The 13,797-nt window shown below is 43.8% G+C and overlaps 1 protein-coding gene across 2 annotated transcripts in view; it reads right to left on the minus strand.

Moving 5' to 3' along the window:
• The window catches only part of REV3L (REV3 like, DNA directed polymerase zeta catalytic subunit), a 105,577-nt gene extending 97,914 nt beyond the window's left edge, over positions 1-7,663 (minus strand). For both annotated transcript variants that reach the window (XM_084827307.1, XM_084827306.1), the window contains exon 1: positions 6,978-7,663. In XM_084827307.1, coding sequence (XP_084683433.1) covers positions 6,978-7,116 — 139 coding nt within the window. In that variant the 5' untranslated portion in view covers positions 7,117-7,663. The remainder of the gene's footprint in view (positions 1-6,977) is intronic.
• Positions 7,664-13,797: the final 6,134 nt, after the last annotated feature.

The following is a 13,797-nucleotide window of genomic DNA, read 5'->3' on the forward strand; positions in this document are numbered from 1 at the left end:
AAATGAATTAAGTATTAAGTATTTTGAATTTAGTTCCTTCCTGTTGCCCTGCAATTTTGTGTGTGAGAGAGATCTGATTCCCCTATTTTTGTCAGTGTTTCTTGCTTTACTTTCTCACCAGGCAGTTCACCACAGAGATCACAGCCAATTCTGTGCAGGAGCAGCTGCATTGGCCATGAATGCACCCCAGAGGGTGTTTGTAGGGCAACTACCTGGCCTAATACCTCCACAGTCATCCAGAACTATAAGATTGGTATGTATACATTGGCTGAGGCTTCCTTCAGTCGCTGGGTGTTACAGCAAGTCCCGTGAGTCATCTTTCTTGCTATAGGGGATACATTCCTGTTGGGAAGCTCCCCACAACATTCCTCCATTGATCAAGAATGGAAAGTTAGACTTACCATGAAGTGTGCTTCTGGATAGCAAAGACTGGACCCAACAGTCCCATCTTTCTGGGCAACTGTTTTTGCACGAGGGGGGTTCAGTATTCACGTTTGCACAGTTGTCCAATAGATAGATGGGGCCTCCTCAGCCTCTATCCCAGGGGTTGGCAACTTGTGGCCCTCCAGATGTTTTGGCCTACAGCTACCATCATCCCGCACCATTGGCTGTGGTGGGTAGGGTGAATTGTAGGATGGTGAATTGTAGGTCAAAACAACTTGCTCATCCTTGCTCTATCACATCCAGTGTTTTCTTCATATTTGAAGTACTGTTAATACAGCTTCTTGTCAGCTGAAGTTTCTGTTTCTGAACTACTGTTACAGCTCTACTAATTCAGCTGAAATACCTGACAGAGCACCAATCCTGGCATGAACCTACCCATTTACTAAACTCATAATCTAAAGCCCTCCTCCAGGTGCCTCCTCTGAGGGAGGCTCAGAAGGTGGCAAAAAGGGAGAGGACCTTCTCGGTGGTGGCCCCCCAATTCTGGAGCAATCTCCCCAGCAAGGTCAGCCTGGCACCAACACTGTTATCTTTTCAGTGCCATGTTAAGACATTCTTCCACTCTCAAGCATTTCGCAGCATAAGGTTTTAATCAGGTCCTGTATTTTCTTAATGTTAATCATTTAAAATTGCTTATACATGTGTGTGCTGTCTGCTTCTATGTAAACAGTTTGTATACTATGTATAAAATTTGTACTTTCAAGGTTTTTTGTAAACTGCCCACAGAGCTTCAGCTATCAGGCGGTATAGAAATGTAATAAATGAAATGGAAGAAGTCAAGTTCTGCAACTGAAGGGGACTTTCCTCCTCTCGGGGCAGGAGTGGAATATTGCATTGGCCCAGCCTTCTCAAGCAAGATGAGTTAACCTCTGATGCTTGAAACATGCAAAGTTTCAGAAAGACAGATGAAGTGGTTCATGTGGAAGGACAGTTTTCAAAAAAAAAAAAAAACTGGGGGCAGGGGGTGAGTGGCATACATAATATTGGTATACCCAGGCAAGAAACCTGCAAAGTTTCAGAATGATAGATGCTGGAGCTAGGGAGCTATGATGTGTAAAACCAGCTTAAGACTTTTCCTTGGTGAAGCATGGTGGCACTGGAAGACTTGTCAAAAAAGGAAACTTGTTGTAATACAAAATGTACTGAATGAAACTGGAATCAAAATGGAATCAGAAAAAAAAATCAAGTTTAATAAAGGGAAAGAAGAACTACATTAAGTTGTGGTGATATGCACACCTGCTAAGCAACCCAGCAATTAACCCATGGTTTGCTGTAGGGTTAACCACTGGGTTTAGCCCCTAAACAACCCAGCACTTCAGGTTTGTGTGTCACATTCAACAACCCACAAACGAGCCAACTGTAGGTTGCTGGTTAAAAGCAAAATGCTCTCTCCTGCTCATCCCCAACTGGGATTGCACTGGTTCACACAAGACAAAAACCCATTCTGGGTAATTAGCCACGATGGGTTGTCGTGTCATCTGAACCTAGCCCGCTTCCCTCAGGGTGGCTTACTTTTGGGCAGCAAGCCACCCTGACAACCCATGGCTTGTTCTAGAGGTTGTTCAACCCACGATGCATTGGCATGCCATCTGAACCTGGCTGAGCCATTTCATCGTGGGTTGTGGGAATTGGCCAGCAAGCTGCTTGGCAAGAGTGGCAAAAACTCCTGCTGCTCTGGGTAATCTTGACCATGTCACTGCTAGTAACAGCCCCTCCACTGATGCCTGAGAAGCAGTTTGGAGCCACCATCACTGGTTCACTTCCCTTAAAAAAAACAAAAACTGGTCCCAGAAATTTGCACAAATGTCTTCATATTTTTTTAAAAATACTGTTATTTTTATCAGTCTTTCACAAGTGCACTCTTACAGCTACACACTATGTGTAGTTTGCCTGGTCAATTTCCTTGTATGGTTCAGCTGTCAAAGGGACCAAAGTGAAGTAGGTAATAAGGAAAGGAAATTGACGAGACTGAATATAGGCTAATTTGCACACAGTTGCCAGGAGCCAATTCCCGAGCTGTCAATGAAAATGCACCGGTAAAGGGGAAAAAGCAGCGAAAGTCAGTGTACTAAAACATGGGTGGGACAATATCTCCCAGTTAGTAATCTGCTCCTCTGGGTTTTAAGTGTTGAGCTAACACTTGGTGCCCTCCACCTTTTCAACACTTCCCCAACTCTCCAGCTACTCCAGAAAATGGAGTTCTTAACTCCCACCGCCACTTTTCCCAGCTCCTTTTTGAGGCATTTACTGCTGCAGTTACCACGGTTCTCTGACAGTTCTAAAGAAAACGCCAAAATATGTGCAAATTTAATGTCTGGGAAGTAAAGGGAGAGGAAACTGTTCCGTTAGTGCAGGTGTGCAAATTTCCCCTCCATTTATTTCCCAGCCCTTAAATTTACACAAAATTCCCCTCCATTTACTTCTAAGCTATTAAAGTTGTATATATTTCTTAGTCCATAAAAATTGCACAAATCTTCCCAACAGCTTTTAAAAAAAACGTAGAAGTGGCAGAACGGGACAGAGCAAATGGGATGTCAGCACCAGCAGTATTTATACCCATCCCCTATGGGGCTCCATTCAGTCTGTTCCATTCAGCAGTCTTCTCAGGGGGGGTTTTTAGAACTGTCAGGGAACTACAGTAACTGCAGCAATAAGTGCTCTGAAAAGGAGGTACAAAAATGGGGGGAGCTAAAATCTCCCCTTTCTGGAGTAGCTGGAGAATCAGGGAAGTGCTGAAAAGGTGGAAGGCACTGAAAAGTGTCAGTTCAACACTTAAAACCCAGAGGATCAACACTGCTAACTGGGAGATATTGCCCCCCCCCTTGCTTTTTGGTGCGCCAACTTTTGCTACATTTCTTCTTTACCAGTGCATTTCCATTGACAGCTTGGCAATCGGCCTGGACAACTGTGTGCAAATTAGCCTATATGCAGTCTCGTCAGTTTCCTTGCATGTTACGTACTCCACTTTGGTCCCTTTGACAGCTGAAACATCTAAGGAAACTGGGCAAACAAGACATATTGGATAGCTCTCAGGGTGCACCTGCAAAAGGCTGACAAAAATAACTATAAAAAAATAAAAGACATTTGCGCAAATTTCTGGGGCAAATTAAAAAAAATACAACCCCAATTACACATTTTTGAGGTTCTAACATGTTTTTCTAAATAAGGGCGGCGAATGAAAAAGAGTGGCGACTGAAGTGGGGGAAACAAGACAGTTTCTGCCATGAAGGACACTGGGACACTGGCTGGAGAAATGAGGGGGAAGGAGGACGAGAACAACCCACAGTGAGCCCAACTGTCTGTTAGGTGAAGTGCGGGTTGTTCTGTGAACAACCCAAACCGCAGAGCTGATTTTCAGGGTTCTTTAACCCATGGGATGACGTTATATGTGAACTGGCTCATAGGCCTGGTTCACTAACTCATGGTTTATTTAACCCATGGTTAATCCATTGTTTGTTGCCCTACCCTGGGTTTGTCCGGCAGACAAATGAACAAACCATGGTTTGTTTTCTCAATCCCTGGGTTGTTTCCTTCTTCCTTTGGCCACTCCCTCCCTGTATCCCAAACGCCTTTGCAGCACTGTAGTACTGGAATGTAGAACATCTGGTTTTTGTGTGTGTGTTTTTACTGCCATTGCCTGCCAACTCTGTAGCCTGGCGAACAGCCCATGGTTCTGGGTTAAACAACTCAGAGTTCGCAACCCAACAACAAATCATTGGTTATTTTTCTTGGTTGCTTATAGTTAATAAACCATGGCTTGTTAGCATAGCCATATTCATACACCACAACAACCCAGAATTCAACAAACGGTACCATGACTTAGTGTTATGTGAAAACCAGGCCATAAAGTCTGTGTGCCTCTGAAATGCGACTGGCTAATGAAGGCTTGTTTTGGAGCAGCTTCATTTCTGTTGCCTCTGGACCAAAGCCCAACTTGGGAAGCAACAAAACCAGAACACGGCAGCCTGATTCTGCTCGGGCTTTGTTAGTGATGTCTGAATCTGGAATCATAAGTTGTTGGGGGAGGAGCACCCCAGACTTCTGACCCAAGAATAAACCATGACATATTAACCAGGCCAACGAATCTTACAGCCCATTCTCAGGCATGTCTGCTTGGAAGTAAATCCCAGTGAATTCACTGTGGTTTATTCACAAGAAAGCATGTATAGGAGGGAGTCGTAAGAGTGCTCAGAAGTGCTCCCCCAAATCTTGTTCCATTCTCTGGAACAAGGAAACTTGTCAGGCTCATCCTTTCAGATTTTAGGCTGTAAATATAAGCACACTTTCCTGCTAGTAAATCTAACTGAATACAGTGGCATTTACTTCTAAGTAAATGGGGTCACGAAGAGTCGGACACAACTTAACGACTGAACAACAACAGCAAATGAACATTTTATTTATTCCACAAGGTATTGGCAGATATTATCTAGTTGCTCTTGATGCTACAATTATGTTGACTTTTCAGCTTTTTGTTTCATTGTTATCTCAGATTTTTAATTTATTGCAAACCACCTTAGCAGTTGCATAGAACAAAAAGACACTATGGACATTTAAAATTAAACAGTAATTCAGTAGGACAATGGAACCACAAATTTTATCTTGGCTTACTTATTTGTAGTAGCCACTAACCCCTCCTTTCCATCACATCCTATGGCACGTGCAGTGAACTCTGGGGGAAGGGAGGGGTGTTTTTTCTGTGTTAACACTGGGCTTTTCCAAAGCGATGCACTGTTTTTCCCTTCTGTAAAAGCCCAATGGGGAAAAGAAAGAAAACACCACCTCCATCCCCCAAGCTGTTCATGGATTGCAGAGAACTTGGAAAAAGGAGGGTGTTTTCCATGCCTTCGTGTTGGGCTTTTGCAGAATACATACTGCTTCTCCTCCTCATTCTGTGCCCTGGGTGTGTAGGATGTAAGCAGTCACCAGATGGGACACTTGTTGCTGCTAGATGGATTTGTGGAAAAATGGAAAAATGCAAAAATACCCAAAGGGAAACAGCAGTACTAATTGGAATACTTTGAAAAAAACATAACTTATTGCACTACAAGAAACTACGCTTATGCACAAAAATGCCATCTTGCTTCAACAGATCAGACGCCAAGCTTATGAATTATTAAAAAAATTACAGAGGAATACATAATGCTCAAATATTCTCCTTTCATAAAATAGTTGAAAACCTACTTAAGTTTGACATATTTACACTATTGCCAAGAACATGTAGAATACCGAACACATGCAAACTGTCAGAGAAAAGCTTTCACTGTTTTAAATCAGTGTACCTTTGTAATGTCAAAATACTTTTTCGTTATTCATTTACAATATTTGTCCTTAATGTGAACTGTTGTGTGCCTTGCTTGTAGAATTCCTGCCATTCACTATGCCATCAGTATCATTAATACATATGTTACATAGTGCACCTGCATCACACAAGCTATGTAGTTGGCCAGATCACTTTATAGTTACCAAGGGTTGCATGACATTAGCAAAAAATGGTTTGCTAAACAGTAGTGGGCAGTAAGACAAAGTGTTTTTATTAAGAAAAACAAACTAAAAACTGGTGTTGGCTAGATTAGGGTGCAGTGACATGACAGAGTAGCTTCTACTCTGCACAAGAATATACAAAAAATAGAATACAATACATGACTGTTGTTGTTGTTTTAGAGAACACAATGTTAGGAAATCTCTGAGGGTCAACAAGTGCCTAGGGGCTAGGTCAGTCCTCCTGCAGTGGGCCATTCTTATAGTACTAATGAATGTATGAACTTTGAAGGATGGCAATTTAAGGACAGGGTTTGTCAGTGACTGAGGATGTCCTATCATAGAAGTCCCACGAAACCTTTTAAAACAAGTACAAGCTCCTACACCAGATGTAGAAATTCTATACCTGAGGATGTTACCCTTTAAAACGAAAAAAACCCAGGATGAGTTATGGCTCAGCACTGCCACTAGTACAAAAGCAGTGTTTATACAGCTGCATTTCATTATGGCTTATAATATATGGGGGCGGGAGTGGAGGGCGCTCGCCAGCTTCCAACAGCGCTTGCACGAGGATTATGCCCTTACACAGAGACACACCACCGGCAAGTACAGACCACCCTATATCCCCCACCCACCTCTCGTTTGTGCGACTGGAAGGGTCAGCGGCGCAGCCCCCGCAAGGGAAGGCACTCTCCCTGCGTCGCTCGCACGCGATTACGAACACAATGCACAGAAATACCCGGGGCGGCTGGCTGCCTTCTCCTTCTCCGCTATCACCAGGCGGGGCCCCGGGCACAGGCGAGTTCATTCAACCGCAGCGGCCAAAGGGGTGGCGGTGGCGGGTAGGCGAGGAACACGCTGCAGCGCGCCAACACCGCAAGGTAAACCGGGGGTGAAGGAGGGAGGGCAGCGCCTGTCAGTCACAAAAAAGAACGCCCGCCCTGGCCGAGAGGCTGAGGGGACGCGACAGCTGCAGGAATTCCAGCGCCCACCGGAGCCCCCAAATAATGCCCCCCGTGCCGCCGCTGTGCCCTGACCGGGCGGCTCTCTCTCACCTGACGGGGTGGCTCCGAAGACTCTCACCACGGGCACCTTCTTGACCGGGGCCTCTCTGAAGTGGGACTGGCAGGGGTCCAGGCCGGGTAGAGGGCTGCTCATGTAGTAATCGGCGGTCACGACCCTCACTGAGAACATGTTCGCCGCTGCGAGGAGGTGCCCGCTGAAGGCGACCGTTGGGCGCACCCCGAGGCTGGGGCTTCCCCCACCCCCGCCTCCTCAGGCAGCTACTATCGCCGCGGCCACCCCGCCGCAGCTCGAGCGCAGCCCCCTCCTCCTTCCCTCACCCGCTTGTCGCGCGCTCGCTCCCGCGCACGGACGAGCGGACGGCCCGCGGGGGGGCGGAGGGAGGGCGGAAGGATCCAGTGTGCGCGCGCGCTCACAGAGAGCCGCGGCGACGCCGGCCGCGCTCTAGAACCAGGCGAACTGCGGGCGCTTCGTGGCCAAAAGCCGCCCTTTGCCTTGGGCGCGGGAGCACCTCAACAGTAGTTTCTGGACTGCAGCTGTTGTTGCCATGATGATGACGTCACGGAACCAACCACCTTCGTTGGGTGACGGAAGGGGAGTGGTGTCGGTTGAGAAGTGCAGGGCGGGTCGGGCTTCTCCTCCTACTCTCGGCTTCAGCGCGAGAATGCCCCCTTTCTTTCTTTTTTTAAACTCTTGCTTAGTGAGCGTTTCTATCGATAACTCGGCGTTCAGCCTCCCAGACCTGGGGAGGCCGGAGAGCGCCGAGTCGCGGATGGGCGGAGAGGCTCGGACTGGGGTGCCGATTAGGCTCCGCGTTTAGCCGCCATTTCGGAAGTAGAGGCGTGTAGCTGTAAGAAACGGTGAGTCCTTCGGGGAGAGGAGGAGTGCTGGTTAAAGCGAAACCTCACGTCGCTGACGCCAGGCACGGAGAAGGGGAAGGCGGGCATGACTCGAGGCCCCGTCTGAGGTAACGGTTCTTGCGCGCGCGCGCGCTTTCGCCCCCTCCCTTCTAACTGTCCGGGTGAAGGAGGAGAAAGATGAATGGAGAGCCGGGCGCAGCCTATACAAGGGCGGTGGGGGCGAAGTCTGTTATTGCGGGGAGGAGCGGGGAGGGGCTGGGCCGTTGCCGCGCGCGCGCCCTGCAGTAGAAGAAGCAGTCGCGCTCTTCCCTCTCCGGTCCCCACCCGTGACTGCCGAGGAAGGGCTCAAAACTCTTCCAGATTCTGGGGCCGCCCCTGCTCTCGCTGGGTCCTGTGTTCGTGTGAGAAGCAAGCCGGTGTTGGCAGGGCTTCTGAAAGCTCGCTAGGTCTCCTGACTTACCCTCGGATGTGACAAATCTATTGATGATGCATGTGTGTGTATCATCAGTAGATTTGTCACATCCGAGGGTAAGTCAGGGGATCTAGCGAGCTTTCAGAAGCCCTGCCAACACCGGCTTGCTTCTCACACGAACACAGGTCCCAGCGAGAGCAGGGGCGGCCCCAGAATCTGAAACAGTTTTGAGTCCTTCCTCGGCAGTCTGTGTGTGTGTGAGGGATTAGACAAATTCATGGAGGATCAGGGCATATCAATGGCTACTAGTCATGATGGCTGTATATTACCTCCTGTATCACAGGCAGTATGTCTCTCAATACCAGTTGCTGGGGAATAGGAGTGTGAGGGTGATATTACACTCTTGTCCTGCTTGTGGCCTTCCCATGGGCATCTTTTTGGCCACTGAGGCCAGTGGATGCATATGTTGAATGTAAACAGTTCCTCCCAGAACATACATATCTGTGCAATGCCAAATAAATCTAGTACTTGCTTCATGGAGAAAGGCTGTTTTCCTGATGGTATCCATTCCCTACATTTATTTATATTAATTACATCTGCTATTTACATATGTGATATACATTTTAACATAACATAAAAAATTATGGTAATTAACTAACACCACTAATGCAGCTATCATTTCTGCTTTAACATTTAAGAAAATTTCACAATGATATATGTTTGAGCTGTATTATTTGTGACAGTATTTTTGGAGATGGTGAAAGTTGTGTAGTTATGTGGGGAAAAGGCATGTAATCCAGTCCCTGTAATGAAGTCCCATAAAAAATTCTATTCTGATTTGTCTCCCCAAGTTTTTCTGGTTCTCTTGTATGTATACTAGGTGGAATTGTTGGTCAGACATCACTATAGTCTGGAACAGATTTTCTAGACACCATCTTTCAAAATGGCTGCTGCCAAATTTTAACTGCACCTATTTCAGTTCCTAGAACACTTACAGACATCATTCTGGTGTCTAAATATATGTTTTGTGGGTCAAGGAATTTCATTATAAGGTTCTTAAATTCATATAGATGTTAGATTTTATGATAAACAGGTTTCCTGTTGTTTATTAAATACAAATTGTCATAAACAGTAACATATGAAATTCTGATTACCTGATATTAAATGTACATTATTTCATAAATTTCTGTTTCAGGTAGAGGACCACTGAAGAAAAATGAATGGTGAACGAGGGCTTGGAACTAAACTTGCATCTGTTTCATGAGGAAGAAATACAAGCTTCATTTGATCTGAAAAAGTGCATTATTTGCCAGACTGCAGACACTTAAGACAACAGTTACCACAAGTATAAATGGTAGAAAACAAGTACAGGAAGCAGCTGACATTAGAGATGCAAAAAGACTTAATTCTGTGGCAGATAAGGACAGGTTTGTGTATCTTGTGACTTACTAATGCTACAAAGCATACACTTTGAAAAAAACCTCTTGATAAAAAAGCTGTATGACAAGATAAAGAAGTAAGCAAGCATGAAGATTTGGTCAGCAGCAGAACTACCACTGCTGGAACAGCACGTAAAACGAGGTCAACAGTTCCACCACAACCACCATCTTTAGTTACGCCATCAACGCATGGAAGGTGTATAGTCTGTGGACATCAGTCATAATGGTGTGCAGGAGAATTTTCGAATAAGTAAATCAGAAAGAGCAAAGACGTTTTGAGCTGCAGCTATTTATTTTCAAGATGACGTTAGCACTCATGTGGCTGATCTGGAATCAGATACTCAGGTATGTGGTGCGGACATACTGTACCACAAAACCTCTTTGGAAGGATATTTAAAGTTGTATGAATATGGTATGTGAAATCCTGAAGATCAAAAAACAATTTCAATAAAAACGAGCCCTCGATGGTGTTTTCAGCAAATTTAGAGATTGATGAAATAGTCCGATGCATATGAAAAGTAGGCAAAACATATGTTTAAAAGAAACATTAGCTGCATTGCACCGCCAGCAATTAGCCAAATGAGACAATTCCTTATTTAAGAGACATTGTGTCATCCGATCGACATGAAACAAACGTTTTTGCTGAATAAGATGCAGCCTAAGATCCATAGATGTGACAGGCATAGACACCAAAGCAGTGATCCATTGATTAGGCAAAATGGGACGATCCAGTTCTCTATTCCACTCCTACTTAGAACACATGTATATTGTATGTATTCACCAGTAACAAGTATTCATAGACATGGATCATGGGTTGCTTTGCTTGACCAGCCTCAGTAAGTACTTCCAATAATGATGGAAGTACCTTGATGCTGTAAAGGTGGCAGGGCTAAACCTAGATACTTACAAATGCTACAATTGCAAGTATTGCCATTCAGCCGTAGCTAGCAAATCATATTTGGCATGCAGGACAGAAAATGACAAGAAATCATCAGCACCCACCAGTTGATTGAAAGTAAAAATCGCCCTATTTGTCCATCTCCACCACAAAAACATTTTCTTATCAATTTTTACATCTGGATTGCCCCATGAAGTTAATTTAGCATGAGAAAATGGAACAAAGTGTAATTATATGACATTATATGCCACACATCTCTAATAGCAGGAACTGTGGGAGGAACCCTATCCATTGACGATTTTGATCCTGAAGATAGATCAGCAATATCTTAACATGATGCCTTCAAAGTACTTGTACAGTGCACACGCACAACTTGCGTTACTAGTAGATGCAGCTGTCATTTAAAGTACGTGGCTTGCACAGAGTATTATAAATGTGGAGAACAATGTTAAAAGGAGGAACTGTTGTCACACTCTTATTCGCTCCACCCTGATAATAATTTATGCGTAAAAAAGTTAAGATAAGTGTTTACATATGCTAAATGTATGTCTTTGTTTGAATCACTGCCAAAATTCTTCATGTTGTATACTTTACTATTGCATTGTAATAAAAAATCTCGCAACATGTTCAATATTTATAATAATTTTTATTTCATAAATAACATGAGACCTTTTTGCTGTAAAATCTAACATCCATATGAATTAAATAACCTTATAATTGAATTCCTTGACCCCAAAAACATACATTTCGACACCAGAATGACATCTGTAAGTGTTCTAAGAGCCTAAATATGTGCAGTTAAAGTTTGGTGGCAGCCATTTTGAAAGATGGCATCTAGAAAATCTGTTCCAGACTATGCTGATGTCTACCCAAGGTTGTATGGTTGTCTTATATGTATACTAGGTGGTTTTGTCAGGTAGACAAATCAGAACAAATTTTTATGGGACTTCATTACAGGGACAGGACTAAATGAAGGCAAATAGAGATAAGGTTTTGCTTGGAAAATTAGTCACTGTCTGATTACAATACACTCCCAGAAATAGATGATCTAGAGACTGAGAAATGTCATATATCTGCATCTCAATTTTTTCAAAAGGATTTTCAGCAATTACCAAGATCCCTAGATTTTTATCCCCAGCATCAGAAATCAATTCATAGCAGAGAACAGGACATATATACCAGCAGTCCTTTAACACTTTCTTGATACTGTCACTCCACACAAGGGAAGTATTGTAAGGAAGTTGGTGACTAGGCAAACCTCTTCACTGAAATGTCATTGTTACCCAATTTACCTGAGTCTTGGTATACAAGTTCACAAAGATCTTGGTTTACAAATGCATATCAGTAGCTGTGCTGGCTGCTCTTCGATATATCCTATGATAAAGTCGTACAGATTTTGTCAGTTTGCTGGAATCATTGGTACATGTAATGTTCTACCCCAAGGCAGTTTTTCACAGTAGGTGGGTGATAATGTTGATCACAATACAGCAACAATTGGTGGACGTAACACTTCATGAAATAGGAGTTGTCCTGTGCTCTTCTGGTGTCAAAATGCATTATAGTTATACAGTAGTTTAAGCATGGTACATTTGGGGTAAACAAGATACTTTTTTAACCCATAATATAATACCACCCTTGACAGAACATGTAACTTAATCAGATCTCACATTAAATTTCAGTCAATAAGTTCTACCAGGACTGAAACCTTCTAGACCTCCTAGTCGCAAGAGGTGAAGCTTCTTACTGACCAAGGATAACCCTAGATGCATCTGAAGAAGTGGACTGTAGTCCATGATGGTTAATGCATAACGCATTTGATAGGGAGTGTTCAGATGATCTTGTTGGTAAAACAAGCCATGGTGGCTTCTCCCCCCACCCCTGTGCATGTCACACATGCAACTGTCATTTGCATAATTACCTGCGATGCAGATTGCCATGTCATCTGAACCCAGCATGTGGTATGGGGTGTGTGTGTTTCTTATCCACCCTAAAACCCTACTGGAAGTCACAGGTTGTAGGGTGGGTAAGAAGCCACCCCCACCATGCCATGTGCCGGGTTCAGCAACCCACGCTGCATCACAGGTAATTATGCAAATGGTGGCCACATGCATAACATGCGCGGGAGTGGCGGAAGAAGCCACAATGGCTTCTTTCACCAACAGGGCTGTCTGAACCCAGTTTTTGTCTTTAAGGTTCTACAGTACACTTTGTTGTTTTGCTGAAACAATCTAGTGTAATCCTGTTCATGCTTGCTCAGAGCCACTGCATTCAGTGGTAGTATTTACCCCTAGTATAGTGTGCATAGGATCATGGGCCAGCTTGACTACCACTCTGGAAGTTTCCACCAACAAGGAATAAGGATTATGTATGAGAAATTTGGAATTCACTTACCCTGGAGGAATTTTTTCAAGCTCTGATGTAGCCCCAGAAGTAGCAGTTTTGGTCAACAATCACAGAGATTTCCCCCAAGATTGAAATTAATATTTCCTCTTTCTTCAAGAGGCTGTACAAGGGGCAAACCCCCACACTGTTGTACAGAGTGAAGCTTTTCTCCAGCCTTTTGCACCAGCTTGACAGTTTTATAGGAAGGGACTTTTCCTTTGAAGCTCATATATTCTGTAAGGCTAGTCATGTTAGTCTTATGCAACAAAAACAAGTCTGATCCTTCTAAGTAGAAAACTTTACTTAGCAGCTGTGGATCTTCTGTTCCTTAATATGTTCCTAGCAATGCATAGAGGTTTGTCTACATATGTGTTGAGTTATTCCCCTTAATAGGAACATGGCATTTTCACAGCCATCCAGAAGTCCTACAATACTAGTCAATCTTCTAAGAAAAAAGAAAATTGTCATTAAATAATGTCTCGCAACTGAGGAGGCTTAGTATCTGTATGAGCATGCCACTTTGCATTTATAAAAAATTTACATTCAGTCTAACCCAGATTTCATGTGATACACTTTACATGTTTTTATTTCCATTTAAAATGTTTCCTCATATTTTTCTCCTTTGTTTAATCCTCCCAAATACATTTGGCAACAGCTCCTATGATTGAGCTTAAATTCTGAGCTTCCTGTTGCTTTGCCATTAACCAGTCTGATCTTTATTTTTTAATTGTTATCAGATATCATTGCCTTGGATTTGTTTTTGAACAGGGGATGATCTTGAGCACTAGATTTTTAAAATTTGCACATGCTTAAGTTGCATGGATTCTTGTGAATTTCCTTAGAGTAAAACATGAATAAATC

Source organism: Heloderma suspectum, chromosome 1, assembly GCF_057233095.1.
Source record: "Heloderma suspectum isolate Gila_16-S chromosome 1, 16-S_ref, whole genome shotgun sequence".
NCBI lineage: Eukaryota > Metazoa > Chordata > Lepidosauria > Squamata > Helodermatidae > Heloderma > Heloderma suspectum.